Here is a 24,813-nt window from a genome sequence, read left to right as displayed (position 1 = left end):
CCAAAAGATAGTAGCACCCACAGACTGACACTGACCAAACCAGATCCATGATGCCATTGTGATGTCACCAGTGTGATGTCATCACTGTTTGGGTGATATGGTCCAAACAGGGAGAAACCCACCCCAGATATAAATCAAAGCCTATTATGCATAATTGACCCAGATCCCAAAAACCTCAAATGCTGATTGTTCCAGGTTTGTGTGAACAAACAACTTTGTTACAATGCAGTAGATGGCATTGTGGAAACGAAGATGGTTACCTGAGCTTTTTGTTAGTTTGGCTTTGGCTTAGTATGACACATGAACCTAAGCACTGTGCTTTGCAAACCAAGATTTATGGTTTGGTATTTGTGTGTTAAAAGAAGCCTTGGTGTTACAGTGGTTAGAATACAGTATTGTAGGCAAACTCTGTCCACAGCCTGGAGTTTGATCTTGACGGGGATCAACGTTAACTCAACCTTGCAAGGTAAATAAAATGAAGATCTTTTGGAGGACCATATTATGACACTAAATTGCCCAAAGAATGCTGTAAAGCACTACAGGAAGCATATAAGCCTCAAATGCTATTGATAAAAGTGATATACACAGGTACCTGGATGTAAACTCACATTTCCTTGGCACCCATCAGCTTTCTCACTTGCTTTCATTTAATTTCTTAAAATTAAAAATGGAATTTGCATTGGATTCTACAAGATAAAATATGAAAGCCAACTCAGGTAATTTTGAACCAGTCAATCTCTCTCAGCCCAATCCATGTCATAGGTTTATTGCCATAAGAAAAAATAGGGGGCATTTTGAATTATATGAGACAAAAACAGGATATGAATCTATTAAACTGTACAGACCTGCCCTTTACTATTTTTCTTACAACTCTCAGTAAAATACATGAAAGGCACTGATGGCATCACAATTGTATAATGGTCACCAGTCCTCCCTCCTCCAACCCCCATGGACATCTAGAAGCATGGTCCAAAGCAAAGTATTGTAAGAATTGGTGGGAGCTTCAATACTATTTTTTTCTACATGAAAATAGATCTAGCCAATCCATAGGGTTGCAATACTGGCTCTGCTCATGTTGTTATTTTATGATAAATACATATAACATGCTCCCCAAAACCCAAATATGTCCATCTTCAAAAACCAGTTGGGACGCCAAACTTAGCATTATACTGTGTGTAAAACACAGTATTTTGGGTTGTTCTATAAACTATGGGTGTCAGGGTTCCAAGTAACACCCCCAACCACGTAAGACTCCATGGCAGGCATCCCCTCTGTTCTGTCTCACACAGCAAAGGAGCAGCAATTAACTTCCAATTAAGGCTCAGACACAGGGTTTTGAAATAAAATAGTCTATTGTACAATCAGGTTTGTTGAAAACACAAATTAGAACAAAGGAATATCCTTCAGCTGCCAAAATTCAAAGCAAGTGGCAGAACTGATACGCAAGGTTTCAAAACAAAATTTCCAAAGCAAAATTACCCACAGACTTCTTAACACTGTATTGTTCAGAACTACAGAAAGATAACATTTGTACGAAAGGCAAAGACACTTAACATGGTATTTTCTTTCAAAGGATCAAACATTGATTTTCTGCAAAGGGAACCTCCCAATCTCCTCCCCTTTTATACACCTTGAGATTATAGACTGCGCACAGCTATACTCAAGTCCTCCTCCTGCATAACTGCTCTTGCCTCCCCCGCATCCTTCTTACTCTTGTGTCCAGGATAGGGTCCCTCACCTCTTCCTCATCAGACCTAGGCAAAGCCCCGGTTGGGGGTTCTATTTATTTATTTATTTATTTATTCGATTTTTATGCCGCCCTTCTCCTCAGACTCAGAACGGCTTACAACATGTTAGCAATAGCACTTTTTAACAGAGCAAGCCTATTGCCCCCACAATCTGGGTTCTCATTTTACCCACCTTGGAAGGATGGAAGGCTGAGTCAACCTTGAGCCGGTGATGAGATTTGAACTGCTGACCTTCAGATCTACAGTCAGCTTTAGTGGCCTGCACTACAGCACTCTACCTGCTGTGCCACCCCGGCTCATATAGCTTCTGCAGGACCCTCACACCCTATCTTTCCATCCTCCTCACTATCCAACTCCTGTGACAGCCACACAGGCCGACCATGCCCAGACAGACCTGGTTCATCTGGCTCAAAGTCTGTTATTAAAGGACCTCGCCATGATCCAACCACAACACCCTTAAAGCTCCACTTTATTAGAGATGCCATATTGGCACATCTGGGAAAACCCAAATCCGAATGCCCCTGGGTTTTCCCCACCCAAAGGAAAGTCAAACTCCCTTCCTCTACACCCATATGTCCATCAGATGGTCCAATCAATCCACCATCCCAACTTGAGATACTTCCCAGTTATGCCTCTCCAGGTGCAGGCGGAATGTCCTTGACTCCCAGAGAAAAGAATGTTGTTATGGCTATATCTACCCACTCCATGCAACCCCCTCTCCCACTTTCCCACAGCAAGCCTATGCACTAAATGTGGCAGCCTGGAAGATCCAAGAAAAAGATGGCCTCCAGGGCTGACAATGGGTCAATGTAGTGCCTAACTCATCTTTTATGATAAAAGGCAGAATAGCTTTATTGATTGTAGAAAGACAAGTATAAAAAACTAATTCTGCAAGTGAGTCTCAAAGTAAAGTCCTGAACTGCTAGAGCTTGTCTCCTTGTCATCTCCTCTGGAAGGAGATACCTCAAAAGCTCTTACATAAAGGTATAATGGTCCTAAATATCAAGGGATATTAGCTGAAGGCTATATAAATACCAAGTGAAAATAATTTTGATGGAAGGTTTCTATAAAGAGAATTCTGGTTTTGGGATTATTCTTTCCTAAAATAAAATAAAACCGATTAAACAAAATTGAAATCTTAGCCACAGCATGGGAAATTAAATGCCAAATACAACTAAGAGCCATTTAATTAAACCCCTTCTCTTAATAATGCAGAGGGGAAGGATGTTATGCAATTAAAGACAGTACATTTGGACATAATAACTAAAAATCTATCTCAGGCAGTATAAAATAGATTGGAGGCAGGGAGCAAAAAGAATGAAAAAAAATTAAATTTTTGGATTATTATTTTTTGAACAGGAAATGTTAACAATTAATTGACATTTTTCAATTAATCCTTAGGCTAACAGCAGATGAAACTTCTATAATATAAAATTAAACATATTTCTGCAAATAAATATAATTGCTATTTATGGGAAGTTGTGCAAAATTGAAAAGAGGTTGAATGGTTCTCTAAGACATCTATCCAGAACATACAGTAACTCCAAATCAACCTCGAAACACAAGAAAGAAGAATAAAAGCTTTAGAATGGAACTCACAATCCTCAAACTTTTGTATTATTGAAAATCTTCAGGGAGCTTTCAAACATGCAGGGTGCAAAGAAGTCTGAAAATATGTTTGAACAAGAAGAGTTCTGCAAGGGACAATGTTAAAAATTTCCAAAGAATAGAATTATATTTTAGCGTCATCCTTGTAATTGGTCATTTGTTTGGTATACAGTGATCCCTCGATTATCGCAAGGGTTCCGTTCCAAGACCCCTCGCGATAATCGATTTTTCGCGATGTAGGGTTGCGGAAGTAAAAACACCATCTGCGCATGAGCGCCCTTTTTCCATGGCCGCGCATGCGCAGATGGTGGAGTTTGCGTGGGCGGCGGGGAAACCCGGATCTTTGTCTGCTCGCTGCTGCTGCGGCCGCCCAGCAGCTGATCTGCTCGGCGGCAGCAGCGAGGAGCCGAATCGGGCTTTCCCCTTTGCGTGGGCGGCGGGGAAACCCGGATCTTCGTCTGCTCGCTGCTGCTGCGGCCACCCAGCAGCTGATCTGCTCGGCGGCAGCAGCGAGGAGCCGAATCGGGCTTTCCCCTTTGCGTGGGCGGCGGGGAAACCCCGATTAGGCTCGCAGCGAGCAGACGAAGATCCGGGTTTCCCCGCCACCCACGCAAAGGGGAAACCCAGGCTCCTCGCTGATGCCCCCGCTCGCCCGCCCGCCCGCCGCCCGCCAGCAAGAGGGGGAGAGATAGAGAAAGAGAGAGAAGGAAAGAAAGAGATGAGAGAGGGAGGGAGTGTGAGAGAGGAAGAAGCAAGAGAGAGAAAGAGAGAGAGAAAGAAAGATGAGAAAGGAAGGAAGAGAGTGACATCATCGGGTGGAAAAATCGCGATATACCGTTTCGTGAAGAACGAGATCGCGAAAATCGAGGGATCACTGTATAGACTAAAATACCTGTCTGTCATCCTCTTATACTTGCAACAATGAAATAAGATATGAGCCAGGCCTTCTACATCTGCCGCTCCACAAATGCAAAGACATCCATTGTAAGGCATTGAATGGAATCTCCCATACCTGACCATTGTGTCAAGCTGCTTGAATCTCTCCTTAAGATGTTTTGGCAGTTGTAACTTTAAATAGCTGTCTACTTGAAAAATATGTTTGCATTTGCTCAACCGTTTCAAGTTACCCACCTGACTAAGGATAGCTATAGCACTTTGTGCTTCTATATCCTTAATTCTTTGGGCAGCTCTTTTTAAAAAATTGTTCTCCACAACTTCTTACAAAATGTGTAAGTTTGGTGATCCAGGAGATTTGTGATTGTGATTTTATCTCCTCTAGTAGACATAACTTGGGGAGTCTATCAGTCTCCATTTCACTGACTTGATGCCACTAGTTATATGCTCTAATTTTGGATAGTGCATGCACGGTATATTTTATTAAGTGAACAACTACAGTGATTCACTTAATAATTGTGGCAAGAAAGGTTGTAAAGTGGACCAAAATTCACTTAACAACTGTCTGGCTAAGCAACAAAAATTCTGGGCTCAACTATAATCAGGTAGAGTGCTGTACTGCAGGCCACTGAAGCTGACTGTAGATCTGAAGGTCAGCGGTTCATATCTCATCACCGGCTCAAGGTTGACTCAGCCTTCCATCCTTCTGAGGTGGGTAAAATGAGGACCCGGATTGTGGGGGCAATAGCCTAGCTCTGTTAAAAAAAGTGCTATTGCTAACATGTTGTAAGCCGCCCTGAGTCTAAGGAGAAGGGCGGCATAAAAATCGAATAAGTAAGTAAGTAAGTAAGTAAGTAAGTAAGTAAGTAAGTAAGTAAGTAAGTAAGTAAGTAAATAAATAACTGCACACCAGTGGCAGGTTGCTACCAATACGGGTCATACCTTAGGTCCGATAGTGAAAAATGAAGCTACGCGCACAGCTGTGTAACCAGCAGGCGCATCCCCTCGAGATTTTGCTTCCTGAGCATGTGTAGAAGCAAAATCTCACTCAGATACATGCATGCGCCCACTGTTCACCTAGAGCTGCACATGGAGCGCACTGGTAGCAGCGGTAAGTAGGCACCGCCATCTGCTGTACACCTATGCCTAAAGAGGGAAGCAACAGGTCTTTCTCATTAAAGTGACATCTTAAAATCTCTGAGAATATAATAAAAGAATCAAGAGAGGTTTTATTTGTCCTTTTAAAAAGTGTCTCTGGAGGGGCCCTATTCAGGGTCTATTTTCGGATAACATGGTATGTTTCATCTGACTCTGAGCTCTATAAACCAGCTTTTAAAAAGAAACAAAAGCACCCATGAAAAAGAATATATAGATTCCTATAGTTTTCTTTTGATTTACCATTGGTAAGATTCCTAACCTTTTCTAATCATTGTCTGGAATCTAAAAAGCAAGGCAGCTCCTGTCTGAAGCTCTGAATTCTTTAAAAAAACAGAAAAAGAAAAATGATGAAAGCAAAGCTGCAGGTAAGTAGTTGCATTTAAAGTTAAGTTTCAAGACCAGTTCTTGAAGGAATACAATTCTAATAGTTTGATTAAAACTAGAAAACTTAACTTTAAATGCATCTATTTACCTGCAGCTGTACTTTCACAGAACTGAACATTTGAAGTTCAGTGTCCTTCCAAGCAGGAAACTTCATATAGTTGCTTATTCTTTGACTAAGGGATGAGGACTGGAATTTTTGTTTGCAGTGATGTTGGTTTTCTCTGATCTTGCCATCTGACAGGAGCCAAAATATGCTGCCTTTCAGTTATACAGCCCCCAAGGCATAAGAGCAGGAAAAAAAAGCAAGATTCAAGAATTATTTAGGTCCCTCGGTGCTATTGAAGATGATTAAACTTCATATTTTCAGGTTCCAAAGCGGCTAAGTGCCACATGGGAAGAAATAGACTATAAATCTAAAAAATGATTGGAGCTACAGATGACATAAAATTGGGTGGGATAGTTGTTACAATTTTGATAAGTTTGATAGATTACCTTTTAGGACCTTATTCCCACCTTAAAAGAGTTCAATCTAAATTTCTAAGGAATTATGATTTGGGTAGTTCTCTGCATTCCAAACATAGCACTAAGGCGGCTGCTGTTTCCTCATGGAAAAATAGTTATAATCAACCCTGGTTAGGACCGTTTTACAAAAACCTCAACATCTTAACTTCTGCAAGGAAGATTTCCTACCAAGGGACTATGAACTTACATACATAAAGTGTGTAAACAATATGTTGAAGACCAGGAAGTCTAACAGGACCTGTCTGCTCAACCCAAGAGCATTTTCTTCAGGAGCCAAGACCCTCTTCATGAACTGGGAAAATACCTATATTATTTAACCATTTCTAAAGTTCATAGGGCACTAACTCTAGCATGTTACAATGATCTACCAGCAATTCCAGAGGGCCAATACAAAATTTGATTTATTGGATTTGTATGCCGCCCCTCTCCGCAGTCCGCAGACTATGAGCTGTGATTGTATGCTCCTGTGGACAAGGGTCATTGAAACCACAGCTCACGTCCTGTCATATTGTATTCTCTATAAGAATTCACAGACTCACTTTATAATTCTTTATCAGGTAGATATGGTGGGAACTGAGGAGTAGTCCGCTCACGAGGAACTAGGACTCGCTATGTCAAAGTGACTTGGGATGTCAGGACTCTGGGCTCAAGATGCTGATGTTTAAGAAGAGTTTTGCTATGTGCTGCAGCTATATTGATTCTACATTTGTTAAAATTCATTTTTTTCTCATTAATTTACACTCAACCCCCCATAATGACAAAGTGAAAACACAAGTTTAGAAATGTTTGTAAATTTATTAAAAAGACAAAAGAACCTGAACATTGGCATAAGCATTCAGATTTTTTGCAACAACACTTGAAATTTAGTTTAGGTGCCTCCCATTTATCTTGATAGGTGCAGACATGTTTCTATATCTTGATTGGAGTTTACCAAGTAAATTAAATTGACTGGACATGATTTAGAAAGGCCCACACCTCTCTATAGGTGGCCTCACAGCTGACAATGCATACTGTAGCAGAGCAAAAGCCATGGTGGTCAAATGAACTTCCTTTGTAATTTGAAGACTATCTGTATTTTGACTGTATTTTGTTTTTACTTCATTATTAGTATTATAATGACATATTTTGTAACTTTGAGAAAGTTTTGGCTGTTTTTCAGCCAGGTAGATAATTCAAAGATATGGTTCTTTTTCCTTCCTTCATTTGTATATATAATATATGACTGCTGAGTAGGGAGTCAGTCTCTTTAAAAAGAAAGATTTAAAGAGGGGAGAGCAGGAAGCTTCAAACATTAGCATTTTGCATGTAAAATATCTATTGCTTCTAATCAGTGCTTGCAATTTGGATATGTTCAGTATAAATTAACCATTTTGGTTTAGTGGTTAAGGCACCAGGTTAGAAGTAGATGAATGTGAGTTCTACTTGTACTTTAGGCATGAAAGTCATCTGGGTAACTTTGGGCCAGTCCCTCTCTCTTAGCCCAACTCATCTCACAATACAGTATTGTTGTTGGGGGATCTTCTCAGATATTATCCTGCAAGTTCTTTCATTGTTTCTCTCTGGGAAGGATGTTTTCCAAGCCCTAAGTCTTTGTAGGGTTTTTTCATTGCTCTAACTTGCTCTGATTAAGTTTCTTTCCAGCCCTAACCAGGTGCTAACGATGTTCCCAGCTCTTACCAGCTTGCAAGCTCTTTCATTGTTACTCTCTGCGAAGAATGTTTTCCAAGCCCTAAGTTTTTGCAGTTTTTTCCCCATTGCTCTACTTGCTCCAAATGTTTGTTTCCAGATGCTAATGATATTCCCACCTCTTACTGATTTGCAAGCTCTTTCATTGAATAAGGTTTTTTTTAAAGCCCTAACCAGGGGATAAAATAATGTGCTGAAGCTGACCATACTGAGGATGCTAGCCAGATGAATACCTGGTTCGCAGATTCTTTTCCCTATTTTTCCTCCCCAAAAACTAAGGTGCGTCCGAAAAATACAGTATATGTCTCTCTCCTGACAACCTGTTTTGATGAGCCTGATGAACCCATAGATCACTCTTCAGAGCCATTATGTTCCATTGGAATACATATCTTGCTCATCTGTTTTCACCAGGCTTACTTTCTTTCTATAGTGAACCTACTTGTCAAAAAGGACTTTCCACTTGATATTTTTTCCCATTAACTGTCCTTCTCTCACTAATATCCAGTCTTCCTACAGCACAATGCTGGTTTAAATAGGAGGCAAAAAGGGGTGCAGTGGGAGGAGTGTGCATTTTGTAGAACTATTGTGAGAAGATAATTTCATTCTCTATTTACCATTCACAAGTGCTCAGTGGAGTGTTCCATTTGCATTCTTTGAAAAACACATCACAAATAAATTTGATTATTGCAGTCCGGAAGCATGAAGTCAGGTAGCATTAGCAAAATTACACATACCGGTTCTCATAATTGCTCTCTTTGTACAGCATGGCAAAGTCTGTTCATGCAGAGCTGATAGCATTCCTATTGTTGGCACAATTCAGCTGATGGAAATGACTGCTTTCTCTGCCTTCAGACCAAATCTGTTGTCTTTCCAATGAAGAATGAAAGATGACAATTTTTTTTTAAAAAAATACCAAATCGCGTCAATACATATATAAAGGAGCATGCTTGATAAATATTCTGCTTCACAGAGCTTTACAGAAAACACTAAGTGGTTTAGGGAGTCAGCATATAGTGCCCCCAAGATTTTGGGTCCTTGTTTTGCCCACCTCAAAAGAATGGAAGGCTGAGTTGACCTTGAACCGGTGAGATTCAGCATAATTAGCCTGCAATACTGCATTCTAACCACTGTGTCACTGTGGCTCATGTTTTAATTTTAAATCTATCCAGAAGCATTAGCCTTCTTGATATTCAATCCAGCTTCTAGCATAAATTCTGTCTATTCACTGGTTGGAACAAAAAGACCTGTGAAGTGGCTTCAGTTCGATCAGTTACCTGTGGCTTGATTCTACAATCTGAGAACACTCATTACACAGTCAGTCAGATTTTCAGACTGGATGTCATGTTTGTCTGCCTATCAAATTCTTCCCAAGGACCTGGGATAGCCAGATGTGGAGGTTTGATGTGTTATAGGTATCATCGCAGGATGTAAGCTGTCCTGAGTAAAGGCACCTTTTGCAATTGGCTAGTGACTTTATCAAAGTTGACACAGTGCTCAAGTGGTGATCCAGATGTTTTCGGATTGCACCAGATACCTATTACTATTGGCACTACCTTTGCTTCCTTTTGCCACAGTTGTTCTATTCTATTGACAGATCTTTATAGTTTGTTATCTTCTCTTTTATTCTGTTTATTATCCTGGATTTTGAATTACCAAAATTTGCAAAAAGTGTACTCTAAAAATTTAGCAGTATGGTTGAGAAATATGTTGGTTTAAGGTTATGGTTGATGACCATAAAATGAAATTTTGAAATAATTATTGGTATTTACATGGTCCACTTAGTCTCACTGCTGATCTAAAAACCAAACCTGACTAAACACCTAAGTAGAGTTGGATCTGGTTGTTTCTTGGATAGGAGACCACAAGGAGTGCCTATAGCTATGGAAAATCCTAGAAGAGAGCAATGGCACATCGTTTCTATGTTGCCAAAAGTCACTGGGAATTAGGTGAGTTTATTTTACCTCAGAAAAACAACTGATTTGAGAGAAGTGGGACAAATAGTGCAGCTCTGAGTTTTGGCTTCAAAAGATACATGAAGAATGGATGATTTTTAATAGGGAGAAAGAGACTGCAATGGGGAAGAAACTGGAAAAATAGCAGAGCCCTCCCACTATTGCAATGCATTGCTAAATTTCACTCCAAATCCATAACAAACATATGGATAAAGTACTCTGAGGTGGAGATAATTTATAGTCACAAGCTCCTATTTACTGCCGTAAAGAAATGAACTCACTTAGTGGGCGAGTCCCTAATAATAAACTATTAAAGAGGTTCAACAGGTTCAATCCCAAATAAGCTGCTCATCAAGTGAACAGATTTACCTGAGGGAAAAGGTTGGGTTTGAAAATCCTGTGGACTTATCAGTAATGAACATTATTCTGCAAAATGTGCATTTCAACCATTTATCCCGCCAAGGAAGTTTGACCCGCCCTGACAACAAATCTGCATATTTCTGATATGCCAGAGCTTGAATATGCAAATTAAAAGAATGTATTAATTATCATTAGGCCTTCCTTCACAAAAACACTAAACCTAATTAGAGAAATAATTTAGGAAAATTGAACTACATGACAGTGGGGAAAAAATTAAGATTCATCAAGTTTCAATTCTCTAATTCTGTCAGCTTGTCAAAAGTAGGACCCTGTTATTAATCTTGGAAAATAGTTTTTCTCTCTCTTATCCTGTAGTATAATTTAAATGGTCTTTAAATAGTTGCTTTCAAAACTTGGGAGGATCTTCTTTTTGTTATTAGTAGTATTTTTTTGTACCTATAGCAGACCATGTGATGAATCATTGGCTGATTTGTAAGATGCTGTATCATCTTTTCAACATAAAATTTCAATATAGATAAACAGCAATGGTGACTTTAATTCCTTATGAAGAGGATTCCATTAACTGGAAGTCACCAGTATAGAAGTCATCATTAATAGGCTCGAATTTGTTTGTTTCTGAAATGAATTTTAAAAAGGAAACACAATACAAAAAGAAAGTAAAATACAGTGGTACCTCGTCTTACAAACTTAATTCGTCCCGTGATCAGGTTTGTAAGTAGAAAAGTTCGCAAGAAGAAGCAATTTCCCCCCATAGGAATCAATGTATATAATGCGTGCAACCCCATCCCAAAAGTCACCCCTTTTGCCATGTGCAGCTGGGAATTCCCGCCTCTGGACTTCCATTGGTAGATGAAGCGTCCATTCTTGCATTGCTAGGATTCCCCTGAGCCTCCCCTCACTGAGAAACCCCACCTCTGGACTTCCGTTGCCAGCCGAAGTGCCCGTTCTTGCGTTGCTGGGATTTCTCTGAGCCTCTCCTCGCTGGGAATCCCCGCCTCTGAACTTCCATTGCCAGTCGAAGTGCCCGTTCTTGTGTTGCTGGGATTTCCCTGAGCCTCCCCTCGCTGGAATTCAAAGCAGCACCGGCAAAAATGAAGGGAATGCCAGCGAGGGGAGGCTCATGGAAATCCCAGCAACGCAAAAACGGGCGCTTCAGTTGGCAATGGAAGTCCAGAAGTGGGGATTCCCAGTGAGGGGAGGCTCATGGAAATCCCAGCGCTTTGGATGGCAACGGAAGTCCGGAGGCGGGGCATCCCAGCAGCGGCGGCTCGGGTTCATAAGGTGAAAATAGTTTGGAAGAAGAGGCAAAAAAAAATCTGAATTGTAGCAAAGTCAATATTCCAAAGACATCAATGTGCACATATTTCTTTATAAGTAACAACTTTATTGTAACTTGATGTCCTGAAATGCAAAAATATTTTCAGCAACAAGGTACAAAAAGTATCTCACTGAAATATTTCACTGTTAACATCAGACAGATATAAAAGGCTGGATGGTTTGATGCAAGTGTCTTAACATGATAGGTAATATGGATAATTTCCAATTAAGCACAGGCTTGAATTCTTCCAATCTTTCAATTCTAAAACAGGACTCAAAAATATACCTTCATTGGAACATATCAAAACCCAGCATAAACTAGACTACAAGAGTATGATAAACGCAAACCACAACAAACACTGATAAAAATAATGTGCATCCATTTCAGAGATAGTCCATTTGCTGCAAGCAAAAAGCAAGAAAATCAATGCAACTGTACAATGCGCTGAAACTAATTAGAGTCCATAGGAAGGATTCCGATCAATCCAGTCAATAAAAATTAAATTTAGGCTACACATCAATTGGTTTAAAAAATATTTTATAGTTTGAAAACAAAGCATGCCCCAATGGTTATCCTAATACCTTCTGTAGGAAGTTGACAAAAATATCAACTCCTTGAACTTGAAAGAACCCCTTTATAATAGGGCCATTAGTGCCTTGCCAATTACTCTCAAATAGCCATTACTCATCACATTGCCATACTTAAATCAAGGAATTACAAAACAAAAGCAGCCACACATACCTTAGCTATGCCTCATCTTAATAACTCTCTTTCTAGGATATCCAGAGCTGTTTTCAACCTAAAATTGGCTACAAGAGACAATAATATTTTTTTAAAAAATATTTGGCATCTCGAGTTTTTGAGATGAACAACTGTGATGAGCTGGCCAGATATAATGTTAATGATTTCTATATCAATCTTTCTCTCTAAATTCTCGTACAACTTTCTTTTTTTTAAATTATTTCATCAGCTTGCAGTTCAAAAAACTACCGGGCACTATACGTCAGCATGCAGTAAATGGACTGCCAAAATCTGGATGAGTTACTGAGGCTTCCTTCATTGAAAAATCATCAACGTAAGTAACTTAAATGGTAACTATCGCTTTTAGCAGAAATCAGAGTCCCATGTTTCAGAAAACAAATCTTACGAAACCCATACACCATTACACAAGACGTGCAGGCTGCTCTCTTTGGGGTTAGGGAAAAAGGTCTGATACTGAAGGCCGATGGAGAGAAGCAGAACAGGCAAGCCAAACACAGCAGTTTTATATTTGAGCTGAAAATCTGGGAGTAAGGGTGGGCTTCCCGTCCTCACAAACCTTCCAGATCTCAACCAGAAGGTAAAGAAACATAGAAAATACAGATTGTTCTTGCCAGCTCTTTTGGAAGAATGCCAACACTGAATGTGGTTCCTTGAGAAAATAAAGATGGAGTAGCATATCCATAGAAAACAACATTAATTTTACTTTACTATTTTGCTATAGCCAACAAGTAAAACAATATATTAGTTCAATTCATACAATTGGCTATTAAGGTCATCTATGGCAACATCTTGTAAATTTTGATAAGATGTCTTAAACAAGTACTTCATTCTTATCACACAGTGCTTGATATTTTTGGTAGAGTGTGCTATTAAGATTTTTTAAATGTTTAACGAAAATGTTTGAGATGTTCTACTTGACTGCTGAAGAAGCTGAAATGGATACTCTATTAAATATTCTATTAAATATTCAAGTCACTTTTATATTTTAGCTGCAACATCCAATATGCAAAGTTGCTTATATGAATATGTTGTTTACCGTGCAGCAAAATCTTCTTTTATCACTGTGGGACATTACATTCTTTTAATTTCACTGGTAAGAACACCTACCTGTACATAATCTTAATTTAGATAAACAGAAACTTCCTAGAAATATTACAAACTATAACACATCTCTTGATAGAACACTGCTGTACCACTTTGGTTCACTGAGTAATGTTCAGGCCCATTGAAACCACAAAAATGGTCCTTTTAACTACGCTTCAAGGATGCATGTTCAAATTCTGCACTGACCTTTTCTGTGAAAGAAAGAGTTGAGCCAGAATGGAGATTTGAGATTTGTTTCAAGTTTTAGCATTGGTTTGGAAGCACTTTTTTCTTTTTCTTTTGCTTCCAACTGTTCTTTATATATATTCAAAATAATAAATCTTGCAGAATAAATGTGCCTTAGATCTTTGAATTAATGCTTCCCTGCTGAAAACAGAGGGAATATCTTTTGAAAAACTAAGGAAACCTTCATTAATTGAGCATGTCAGTCAAATGGGCTACCTAAAACCTTTTATGCAAAAGCACAAGAAATTCCCTTTACTTATGGTTCAATGCAATTTCTCCCACACAGCAGATATATCACATCACCATTATTAAGGTAAATCCATGATAATAAAACATTTCTAATGTGCATATTTGCAAAGAAATCCCTCCAATTGTAAACAATGCTAACACATACACGGAAAGTGTTGGCATTAAAACTAAATTTTGAGTAATAGTAATAATAATTATAGTAATTATTTAGAAAACCCTTTCTTCGTTACAAGCAGTTTACAAGGTTGTTTATAAGATCCTTTTCACATACGGTAGATATTAGCCAGAATTCCAATACCATCCACAATGCTAGCATAACAATGAAGGCTAAAAAGAGTAGGTCAGTGCTTATAAATACTGACATTTCAGACTTCTAGTCTTCCTGCTAAGTGTGTGTGTGTGTTTGTGTGTGTGTGTGCAATTTTCACTAGTGAGAATAGGCTTGTGCATACACACACTAAGGGAACAGAGTTAAGCCTACCCAAAGTGTGGAAACAGAATGGGTTCTAACATGAACACTCGAAGATATTAAGTTAAAATCAGCATCTCTAAGTCATGCGCTCCTTGTTTGCAGTAACAAAACTAAATCCCATGTGGCTGTGGGCATCTTAATTATTTCAAAAGTTAGGCCACAAGTACTGTACCATATTTATCAAAACCAAAATATATATGTACCACACAACATACAAAAGTTACACATTAAAAGTGCATACTGAGATTCCATTTTGGCCCATTTCTGAAATCGACATTTGGTCGCTCTTAAGCATCCTTAATCTCCCAAGTATTCTATTTGAGAAATAACCATTTCTTCCACAGCACATATCCCTTATTTCCTCTCCGTACCAACTCTTACTCTGGTTCAGTACAAGGTAAAAGAACAATGGATCATAAAGCAACATGGGCCAAAAAAAAGTTACTATTTTTTTCCACTGATGGGCACACTCACATAGTAAGCATTTATAAATACTAGTAAAATACATTTCTGAGCCAAGACATTGCATATTTCCCTCAGTCACCTGAACCAATGAAAAATAAATTATATTCAGAGTAGTATATTGCCACCGCATGCCTGACAGCACTCTTTGAAGATAGGCAGATGCATCCTAAATACAATATTTTGGACTGGAGCGCTTGTTTGCCCCCAGTTCAAGTGCTTTTAACAGGGGGCTAGTTGAAATCCAGTTACCATAAGACCAACCAATGATTTTCATTTTGGGATTTTAAAAAAAAGAAAAGAAAAGGAAAAGAGAAGAAGATCCTTTTGAAAACGGTCTTCGTTGATCAGCATTACTGCCTTATGGAGCTAGTGCAATCCTACAAAGCCGAGTCAAAAACGACGAGGCACCATTTAAAAAACAAAAAAAACAGGAAAAGCACAAATGAACTAGAATAGTTGACGTTAAGGCCTTTCAGTGAACTGGAGAATTATCAGTCTGATTTAAAGCTGATTATTAAACCATATATTTTATCCGTTCTTTAAAAGCTTTCTGGTTCTGTTCTGCAGAGAAGGTCACATTTTTGAGCAGTTGGTTTGCTCAAACCCCTTCTGGATATGGACGAGGAGGCGTTAGTTCCCGAGAGTTCATGGAAGATATCATGACTGTTTTAGTCGTTTGCGTGGAATACCGAACTGCGGACACTGTGCAGAGGCCAGGGCCCGAAAGGCCTCAGCGACCAAGTGGGGATGGGAGTTGACCATCGATTTCCATCCTGCAGTTTCTGTTATGTCTGTGGCTTGGCTGTAAAGAAAAAAGATGCACAAAACATGGGTTGAAAAGATTTGCAAAATGCCACAAGCTTGTCTACTCAAAGGTTTAAGGTACAATAAGATGAACAAGACCTACTTCCAAGTGCAGATATTGGGAAGGTAAGGAACTGAAATAAAAGCTTTTTTTTTTTTAAGTTTTAGCCAACTTGTGTGATCAATGTCACACTGAATATTGACAGCCCCAGAGTGAAATGTCGGGTCACTGTTATACATTAGCAGTTGGACAAGACCCAACATTTCACTGAGTGTGAATCCTTTGTCAAGGTACGTTGGCAAAGCAACTACATTTCACTGGACATGCATAAAGAGACTGCTGAGATACATGAAGCACACGAAGAACATGAAGTTGTTCCTAGAGCCGAAACACGACAAGTTTCCTGAATTAATTTGTTATGCAGATGCTGATTGGGCAGGTGATAAAGAAACACGAAAAAGTACTTCAGGTTATATAATGTTTTTTGAATGGTTGTCCAATTAATTGGAAAGTTAGAAAACAGAATTTTATTTCTTGTTCTTCCACTGAAGCTGAATATGCTTGTGTTTCTGATTGTTGTAATGCATTAACCTGTGTTTCTGCTCTCGTTGATAGTATTTGGGGCGATCCCATGAAACCAATTGTTATTATGGAGGACAATGTTTCAGTTACGTTCATATCTGAACATCGACATAAGATATAAGAATGCAAGAGAATACGTAAAACAAGGATTCGTGAAATTACTTTATGTGCCTACAACTGAACAAATTGCTGACATGTTGAATAAACCACTGCCAGCTGACCAACACGAATACCTATCCAAGAAAATGTGCCTTATGTGAACCAATGTCCCTGATGACTGCCAAAGAAAGGGTGTCGCGCTGAATATTGACAGCCCCAGAGACATTCAGAGTCATTCAGTAATTAAATAGTTAACTGTGTTTTATTAGCTCCTCCTGTTATGATGTAAAATCAGCTCACATCCGCCTTTATACTTTTCTCCATTTTTGATATAGTCAGTCCTGTATTAGCTGCCATTATGTGAAGATGTGTTTTTTCATTTGTCTCTTATGACATGTTTAATTTTCTACTTTTGTAATAAAAAGAAATCTTGATTTGACAACAAATGTCTGCTCTCTCAATCCATCGCCTCCAGAATGATTTAAGGTTCAAACGGACTTTAATTACCCTCATTCTGACAATCAAGGCTTGCAAAAAACTATTTTTCCTTTCAGTACCTGAAAGACTGGGAAATCCTGCTTAACATTTCTGCAAATCTGTTGTGGCCCGCTAGCAGTCCATGCTGCTGGTAGAGGATCCCGCCAGAAAAGAGGCTGATGTGGTAATGCACCAGCAGCCTGTACAGCTGGCACCCGAGTCAGACAGTGAGGAGGCTGGACAGGATTCGGTGCCAAAAGGGAGGAGTGGTTCCTCAGGAGGTGTCCTCAAGAGTAGGCTTGGGGCTAATTGTCCACTCCCCTAGCCTATTTAAGGGATGACAACAGAGGCAGCAATTTGCAGAGGACAATGATAGTTTATATGGCTTCCTGGTTTGAATTCCAAAATGTCTGCTCAGCTCTTGTTCTTTCTCTTGGCATTCTTCCTGCAAACTGCTTCAGGACATTTTGCCAACTATTGTACGATTCCTGATATCTCCAAGACTGTTTGCTCAGACTTGATTTATTATGTCATGGAGTCATGCTGGCTGTTAATGAAGTTGAATTAACAACCAGTGTTCAGCAAATACTGTTTTACACTATATTTCTGTTTGCTGACTACTAAGAAAGCTCGTTAGTAGTCTTTAATTTAGTAAACAAAGATTTGGACAGAATTTGTCTGTGCTGTATTCATTGTGGCTCGTAGCTGGAGCAGAATAAAATCCCTCTCTTGTTCTGAGTAGGAATCACAAAGCCATTTATTTTATTTATTTGTTTAAAAGATTTATACAGTTCCCCATCTTTCAAACAATTCTGGGCAGCTCCCAATCTAAAGTTAAAACAGTATATAAAGCCATATTAAAACTATAAAAACAAATACACAAAAACATTAAAAGCAACAAAAACCTGGTGCTAATCAGTGCTAACATGCCATCATCTAATCTCCCAAAGTTTAGGGGTAAAGCCAAATCTTCTATCAGATGGCAAGCGACTAGGAGAGTGCCCAATCTTGTACTTTATTCAATATTGCAATTTTATTTGTCAAATGCAACGGATCTCCCAGTAAGCCGCCCCAAGTCTTTGGAGAGGGGCGACAGACAAATCTAATAAATAATAATAATAATAATAATAATAATAATAATAATAATAATAAATAATTCCAAAGCCATATTATCAATTTATCTTTAGTTGGCTTCCTGATCAAGTTTACAAAATACACAAATATAAAACAGATATGTAACCTAACTGGGAAAAGATTAAAATACAACAAACATAAAACGGGGAGAAATTTGTAATAGAAATATGGAGGGCACCTTTCAATAGTTATATGCTTGACTTTAGCATTGAGTCTCATTTTTTATTCCACTTCTTATCTCTTGTGATCAAACACAGCTACATTACAGACAATGCTTAAGCAAGATCAAAGTACATACCTGTTGTTCCAGTTTTTTGCATCTTTACAACCAAACTGTCTAAGAACGCTGCACCTGTGCATGAGAAAATACTCAAAAATTATCTCTCTGAAGTGTTCCTTTCGAAGGAGAAAGATTTCAAGAAAATAAATCATATACCTGTTAATGAAATCTATTGCTTGTGCTTTCAACTGTTCTGCACTGTGCAAATCTGCGAGAATCAGAATGTCTGCCACATTTTCTACTGAGAGGTTACTACACAGAGCTTCTTCACACATGATCTTCAGTCGTTCAAGTGCATACTGACCAGAGGGAAAAATGGTTTGCACATATTCAATGCTTCTTCAATCAGAAAAGCATACATCTCTAATATATAAATGCCTGGCAGAAACTATGAAATACTTGATCCTTCACAATGAACTACAATATCTGAACGATAGAGCATGTACGGCTCTACCCTCAATGAATTCACATTAGGCACAATAATTCCCAGGGCTACATAACTGGCAAAAGAAATGCTACGCAAGGCTGTAAGTGTATTGATCCATTATTAGTAATTAAAACATGTTAATTCTCCAAATTTGAAACACCAATAAAATATTAATTCCATCTATACATTTCACTTATCTAATCTGTTACTGTAATATCATAAAAAGAGGGAATTATGACAATAGGAGGTCTGAAAAGGTCTTTCTTCTTTCTAAATAGATAACTACATGTCTAGGTGGTTATTCTTCTAAATTCTCCAGAACACTACCCAAAATAAGGGATAACAACTTTTCATTAATAATATAAAACATGTTTATATAATTTCTGATCTTTCTTTACTCAATGTATTGGTAGCATTCCTAAAAGTAGAAAAATGTCAAAATGAGTTCTTTCTATATTTTGTTAAAACAAATATTAAAACACTTCTATAGTTTTTCTTTACTTACTTTATCTGCTGCTGCCAACAAACTGTCAGCCATATTCTCAAGATTTGGAGCCTTGCCTGTGTAAATGAATCTCATCATCTCTTTAAATACGTCAGGATCTACATCATTTATTTCTACACAATTCTGTCATACAAATCAGAAAAAATCTTGTTATGATTTTGAATTAAAGCATTATCAACCACTTAACCTAAAGCAAGGCTGCTTAAAAACACATTAACTAAACCTATTGTCGAATTACTTCAATCTCAGGAAGTGACATTTTTTCCATGAAATCCAATAGAAATTTAGAAACTGTAATGGTACTCCATTATTGGATTCAGATCGACAAGTCAAAGAAGTAAAAAATAAATGAGTCAAACAATGAACTAGAGCATATTTGCAAAAATTCACATACTGCATTTTGTACAAATCAGTTTCAGGCTTTGAGCAAACTGCTAGCTTTAAATTTAAAGAATGTTATGCTGCTGAAGGCTTGACAATGCCTAGCCAAAAAATGAGTAAAAAACCAAAAAAACCTCAAAAGTATCAGCTGAGGTCCTTTGGGAAAGTAGTTCAAAAGGAGGCAACAATACAAAGGATTATGAAACCAATTTTATTCAGATGGATCAATTATTTCTTCCTAACTAAGTACAGGAGTCAGGGTATCCCAAAGATGATTTTCCAACAGCAACTGGAATGTCTTGGTTTTTTTCCTTGAAAATGTTTCACTTCTCATCCAAGAAGCTTCTTCAGAACTTTTTTTTTTAAGAAAAAAATCCTAAGAAATCAAGTTGCCTTTTGAAATGCACCTTTAGGACAACTATGACCCAGATTATTAAGACTTTCCATAGACAGGATAGTTTTGACAAAGAACCCATGCTTTCATTATCCTTAGATTGGCATATTCAACCCAGAAAGGCCAATTATATAGCAGTTGCTATAAGGCTCTACATGCGATGTATTGCAAATGAATATCCACAATATCCAAAAGCACTGCCATTTTATTTTAGGGGTCACACATTTGCAACACTTTATATAGTATATTTTTAAATGCATTGTTCAAATAAACTGTTAGATACTTTTTGGCCCATGAGTTTGTTTGTTTTTTTATTTAACCCAGGGCTCCTAACCTCTGGGTTGCAGATTGGTACCAGTCCGTGGCCTGTTAGGAACTGGGCTTTGCAAGTGATGGGCGAGCATAGCTTCATCTGGGCAATGACTGGTTGGTTTCTGTCACCTGATTCAGAGGTTAGGTTGTTTGGGATGTCATTCCACAGAAATGAAAGCAGCATTCCACTCACCTTTTTGCTTTCCTCCATTTCATGTTCAAACATGGCATTAAAAACAGGTGAACGAGCTGTGGGAAGAGAGACTTGAGTGTTAATAGTAGGTAAAGATTGTAACAAAAACTATGAAACAAGACAAAAGAAAAAGATACCTGCAAGGATAGATTTGTGAGCTTTGAACTCTTGCCCTCCTACATAAAAGCTGCAATCTGTGAATCTGGTGGTTTCCCAGAGGTTGCCTAAATCTTCAGCTAGTCGACATTCAGGTACTTTTAAGGTGTTTGTACTGGACAGTCCTGATATATTCACTGAGTCTTGGACCACACTTACCTAATCAAAACAGTAAATAATATATTAATAGCTGCAATGTTAAGGCTTTCATAGGGTAATAATGCATACATTAGGCAATTGGTTTCATTGCCAATACCCCAAAATTATGATATTTAGCTCGAAAATAAAATAGACCAACAAACCAATTTGACCAATATTTATGTATGTACTTTCAGAATATTAAGAAAAAGTAAGAGATAAATATTTCTTTTAGGTCGTCGTTTGAAATCTGCTCCAAATGAAACCTAACCACAATATATACAATATATTATCTTGTATCACAGTTTCCCAACCTTTCCAGCTTTACAGACAGGTGTGGTGGCAGAGGGGGCTTGGTTTTGCGCAGGTGGTGGGCAAACACACACATGGGCGCAGCTCCACTTGTATGAGCAGTGTGCACTTGTGCCTACTACTCACATAAAGAGAGCAATCACCCATTGCTTGCAGAAGGAGGGATGCCCACATGCTTGCTGCTGCTTTGAATGGCTTGGTTTTGAACAGCTCACAGCTTGGTAGTTGGTCGTGGGTTGGGGACCCTGTTGCATTAAATTTAAATCCAGAATGGAATTGGAAGTATTTAAATATAAATTAAATGTAAGTTAGAAATCAAGTTTCTAGAATAGATGTTTTTATAAGACATATCAAAAAGGGTTCTGCAACTGAAGAGTAGGAAACCTATAGTTGCTGAATTACATCATCTAGCAGCTCGGATTAGTATAGAAGGATGCCAGACTACCATTCCTATCCCAGCTAATGTCTTATTATACTGTATGCAGATTAAGCAAGGTATTTTAAGTTAATACAAGAGAAAATAGAATAATATATATGGTTTAAATAAATAAAAAATAGTAAGTTTTGATAAAAATGGAACATAACAAGAAAGGCAATTTAAAAGTTATTTCACAGTGGCAATACCCAACAGTAGACTATATTTTATATACTAAGATCTCTGGTAGCTAAAATATTGAAAATTTGGAGAATAATCTAACCTAAATTATTGTTTCAGGAGTAAAAACAATGAACTAAATTTCTGTTCTTACGGTGACCATGTCATGTCGATGTGGGGCAAGAGTCATAACTTCAAAGACGGGTGTAAGTAGCTTTTTGAAAGTCTGTTGTAACTTTGAATGGTCATTAAATGGTAATAAGCCAATGGCTACCTGAATGCATGTGCATTCAGATTGCTATCAAATGCATACATCTACAAACATCTGTGCACACAACAAAGCCTCTCTGCCTTCAGTAACCTGTATTCATCTGAGATTATTGGAAATGAAGGGTTAATGCTCTTCTTCCGGGTTGCCTGCCATATTCCTCCCCACAATTTGCCTATATTGCACTAAATACCAGATTTTCAAGACCCAGCAGCATAGAATCATTTCAATGAGAATGAGCTACAGATAATCTTCATTTAACAGTGATAATGGGCACCAGCTATTCCATTGCTAAGTGATATGGCTGTAAACTGTGAGTCATGTGTCTGCACCAACCTATGGCAGTTGTAGCAGTTCTGGTTGCTGTCATTAAGTGAATCCTGTATGATGGTTGCATGTAATGTCACAATCACCATTTGCAACATTCGATTTTTCCATTGACTTTGCTTATCAGAAGCTCGTAATGAAAGTTGCAAAGAGCAATTACATAACCCGAGGATGCTGCAATTACTATAATTGTAAGTTAGTTGACAAGTACCCAAATTACAATCATGTGACCATGGGATTCTTCAACACACACAAGTGTGATGACTGGTCATAAGTCTCCATATTTACAGCTGTAATAAATCTGAACAGTGGCTGAACCAATCGTCATTAAGTAAGGACTATTTGTAGCTAACTATGTTCAGTTTCCAAACAATAACTGAAGCTCCAAACGGAGTTAGCAATAGCACTTAAGACTTATATACTGCTTTACAGCCCTCCCTAAGCAGTTTAGAGTCAGCATATTGCCCCCAACAATTTGGGTCCTCATTTTACCCACCTCAGAAGGATGAGTCAACTTTGAGCCTGATGAGATTTGAATTGCCAAATTGCAGTCACCCGGCAGTCAGCAACGGTAGCCTGCAGTACTGCACTCTAACCACTATGCCACAGTTTGTTAAGAAAACAAAGTGCAAGAATGGATGCTCCTGAAGCAATGCATCAAAGCCACTGCAATACAACAGACTTTCATCTGTTGCATGCACTCCTTGCCTTTGTCCATTTTAAACATCCACCTCTAACAAGTTTGGTTTGCAGTCAAACTGTTTGATTCAGGAATATTGTATAACATGAGAATGTTTTCAGATTCAGCTTTGTTACATCCACTTATCAATGCAATAATTGTATTCATAACAAATGCATCATGGAGCTAATTTAGCCTGTCTATCTAACTGAAATAAGATGCAGTACATTTGTACCATTTAGTCTCAAGGGCCACATTTCAATTATTCTTCATGCACAATATAATGGCACATAATTAAGTTGTAAGATTGCCAAGAAATTTTTGCACTTATTTCTTGTAAATACAAAGTTCAAAGCAAACTTATTAGCAGTTGCAGCATCTATCGTCTTCCTAAGTCACTAATCAGTCCCCGGCAGCAGTGATAATCAACCAAAGCATATTTAACACTCATTGTACTGGGATTGTAACTTTCTTCACTAGTACTGGGATTGTAACTTTCTTCACTAGTTTCCTTTTGGATAAATCAGAAGCAGTCTTTTTTGGATTACCAACATAGTTAACAGTGATTTATTGATTTAAGACAATGATCTATTTCATCAGAGCATTTATATTAATTGGATTTTTAAAATTAATATAAAGTAATTTCACTCTTTCAAATATTCATGAACATTTGGAACATTGACAAAAGTTATCTTAATTTTGTAATAGTGTTAATGGATTTAAATCTGAAGAATTACAGAAGTATCTTTAAACATCTAATGTCATGCAGGACATTATCAATGTAATGAAAAAACACAACTGTTTTGACAAAAACAATTTTGTCAGTTCCACTGCACAATTACTAATTCTAGCATATCAGAGTTGTGAGTCAGAAACTCCATCTTCTTAAAACATATCCCATAATAGTTCTCTATTTTCTTGGTAGGTAAACTAATAAGGAAAGGTCTGGGATCACCATGATCAATACACATGCATTATGGAAATAATTCAAAGTTCTGGTCAATTTAAGCTAGGGGTGTCAAGCTGGCGGCCCACAAGCTGGTTGTGTCATGTGCAGGTCATGCCCGCCTCAGCTCCATGAATGGGAAATAGGTCATGAAATGTCAGAATGCAGCTGCGAGAGCAATCATGGGCTTCTCTAAGTATGCCCATATTACTCCAACACTCCGCAGTCTGCATTGGTTGCCGATCAGTTTCCGGTCACAATTCAAAGTGTTGGTTATGACCTATAAAGCCCTTCATGGCACCAGACCAGAATATCTTCGGAACCGCCTTCTGCCGCACGAATCCCAGTGACCGGTTAGGTCCCACAGAGTGGACCTTCTTCGGGTCCCGTCGTCTGGTGGGACCCAGGGGAAGAGCCTTCTCTGTGGGGGCTCCGACCCTCTGGAACCAGCTCCCCCCTGAGATTAGGATTGCCCCCACCCTCCTTGCCTTTCGTAAACTCCTTAAAACCCACCTCTGCCATCAGGCATGGGGGAAATGAAACATCTCCCCTTGCCCATGTTGTTTTGGTGTTTGATTGATTGTGTGCTTGTTTTTTATATATATTGGGGTTGTTTTTATGAATTTCTTAACCTAAAATTGTAATTGGATTGGTGGGTATTGGATTTGTCACTATATACTGTTTTTGCCATTGTTGTGAGCCGCCCTGAGTCTGCGGAGAGGGGCGGCATATAAATCCAATAAATCTAATCTAATCTAATCACGTGATGGCAACATGCCACAGCGAGTTTGACGCCCGTGGTTTAAGCTATCCAAGGAGCTGAAGCACTGAAAGAAGTTACAAAATTGAGAAAGAAAAGCTAAGTTTACAAAGAT

At 38.4% G+C, this 24,813-nt stretch overlaps 1 protein-coding gene across 1 annotated transcript in view; it reads right to left on the bottom strand.

Annotated features, from left to right (window-relative positions):
* Nucleotides 1-11,696: 11,696 nt before the first annotated feature.
* SPOPL (speckle type BTB/POZ protein like) overlaps nucleotides 11,697-24,813 on the bottom strand; it is a 49,598-nt gene continuing 36,481 nt past the window's right edge. The window contains exons 6-11 of the mRNA XM_070731451.1: nucleotides 20,655-20,832; nucleotides 20,518-20,573; nucleotides 19,238-19,360; nucleotides 18,462-18,604; nucleotides 18,324-18,377; nucleotides 11,697-15,730 (exon numbers count right to left, since the gene is read on the bottom strand). Of these exons, the coding sequence (XP_070587552.1) occupies nucleotides 15,586-15,730; nucleotides 18,324-18,377; nucleotides 18,462-18,604; nucleotides 19,238-19,360; nucleotides 20,518-20,573; nucleotides 20,655-20,832 (699 nt within the window). The 3' untranslated portion in view covers nucleotides 11,697-15,585. The remainder of the gene's footprint in view (nucleotides 15,731-18,323; nucleotides 18,378-18,461; nucleotides 18,605-19,237; nucleotides 19,361-20,517; nucleotides 20,574-20,654; nucleotides 20,833-24,813) is intronic.

Source organism: Erythrolamprus reginae, chromosome 1, assembly GCF_031021105.1.
Source record: "Erythrolamprus reginae isolate rEryReg1 chromosome 1, rEryReg1.hap1, whole genome shotgun sequence".
Classification (NCBI taxonomy): Eukaryota; Metazoa; Chordata; class Lepidosauria; order Squamata; family Dipsadidae; genus Erythrolamprus; species Erythrolamprus reginae.
The sequence above is the reverse complement of the archived record's forward strand: the minus strand, read 5'-3'. Positions and strand labels throughout refer to the sequence as shown.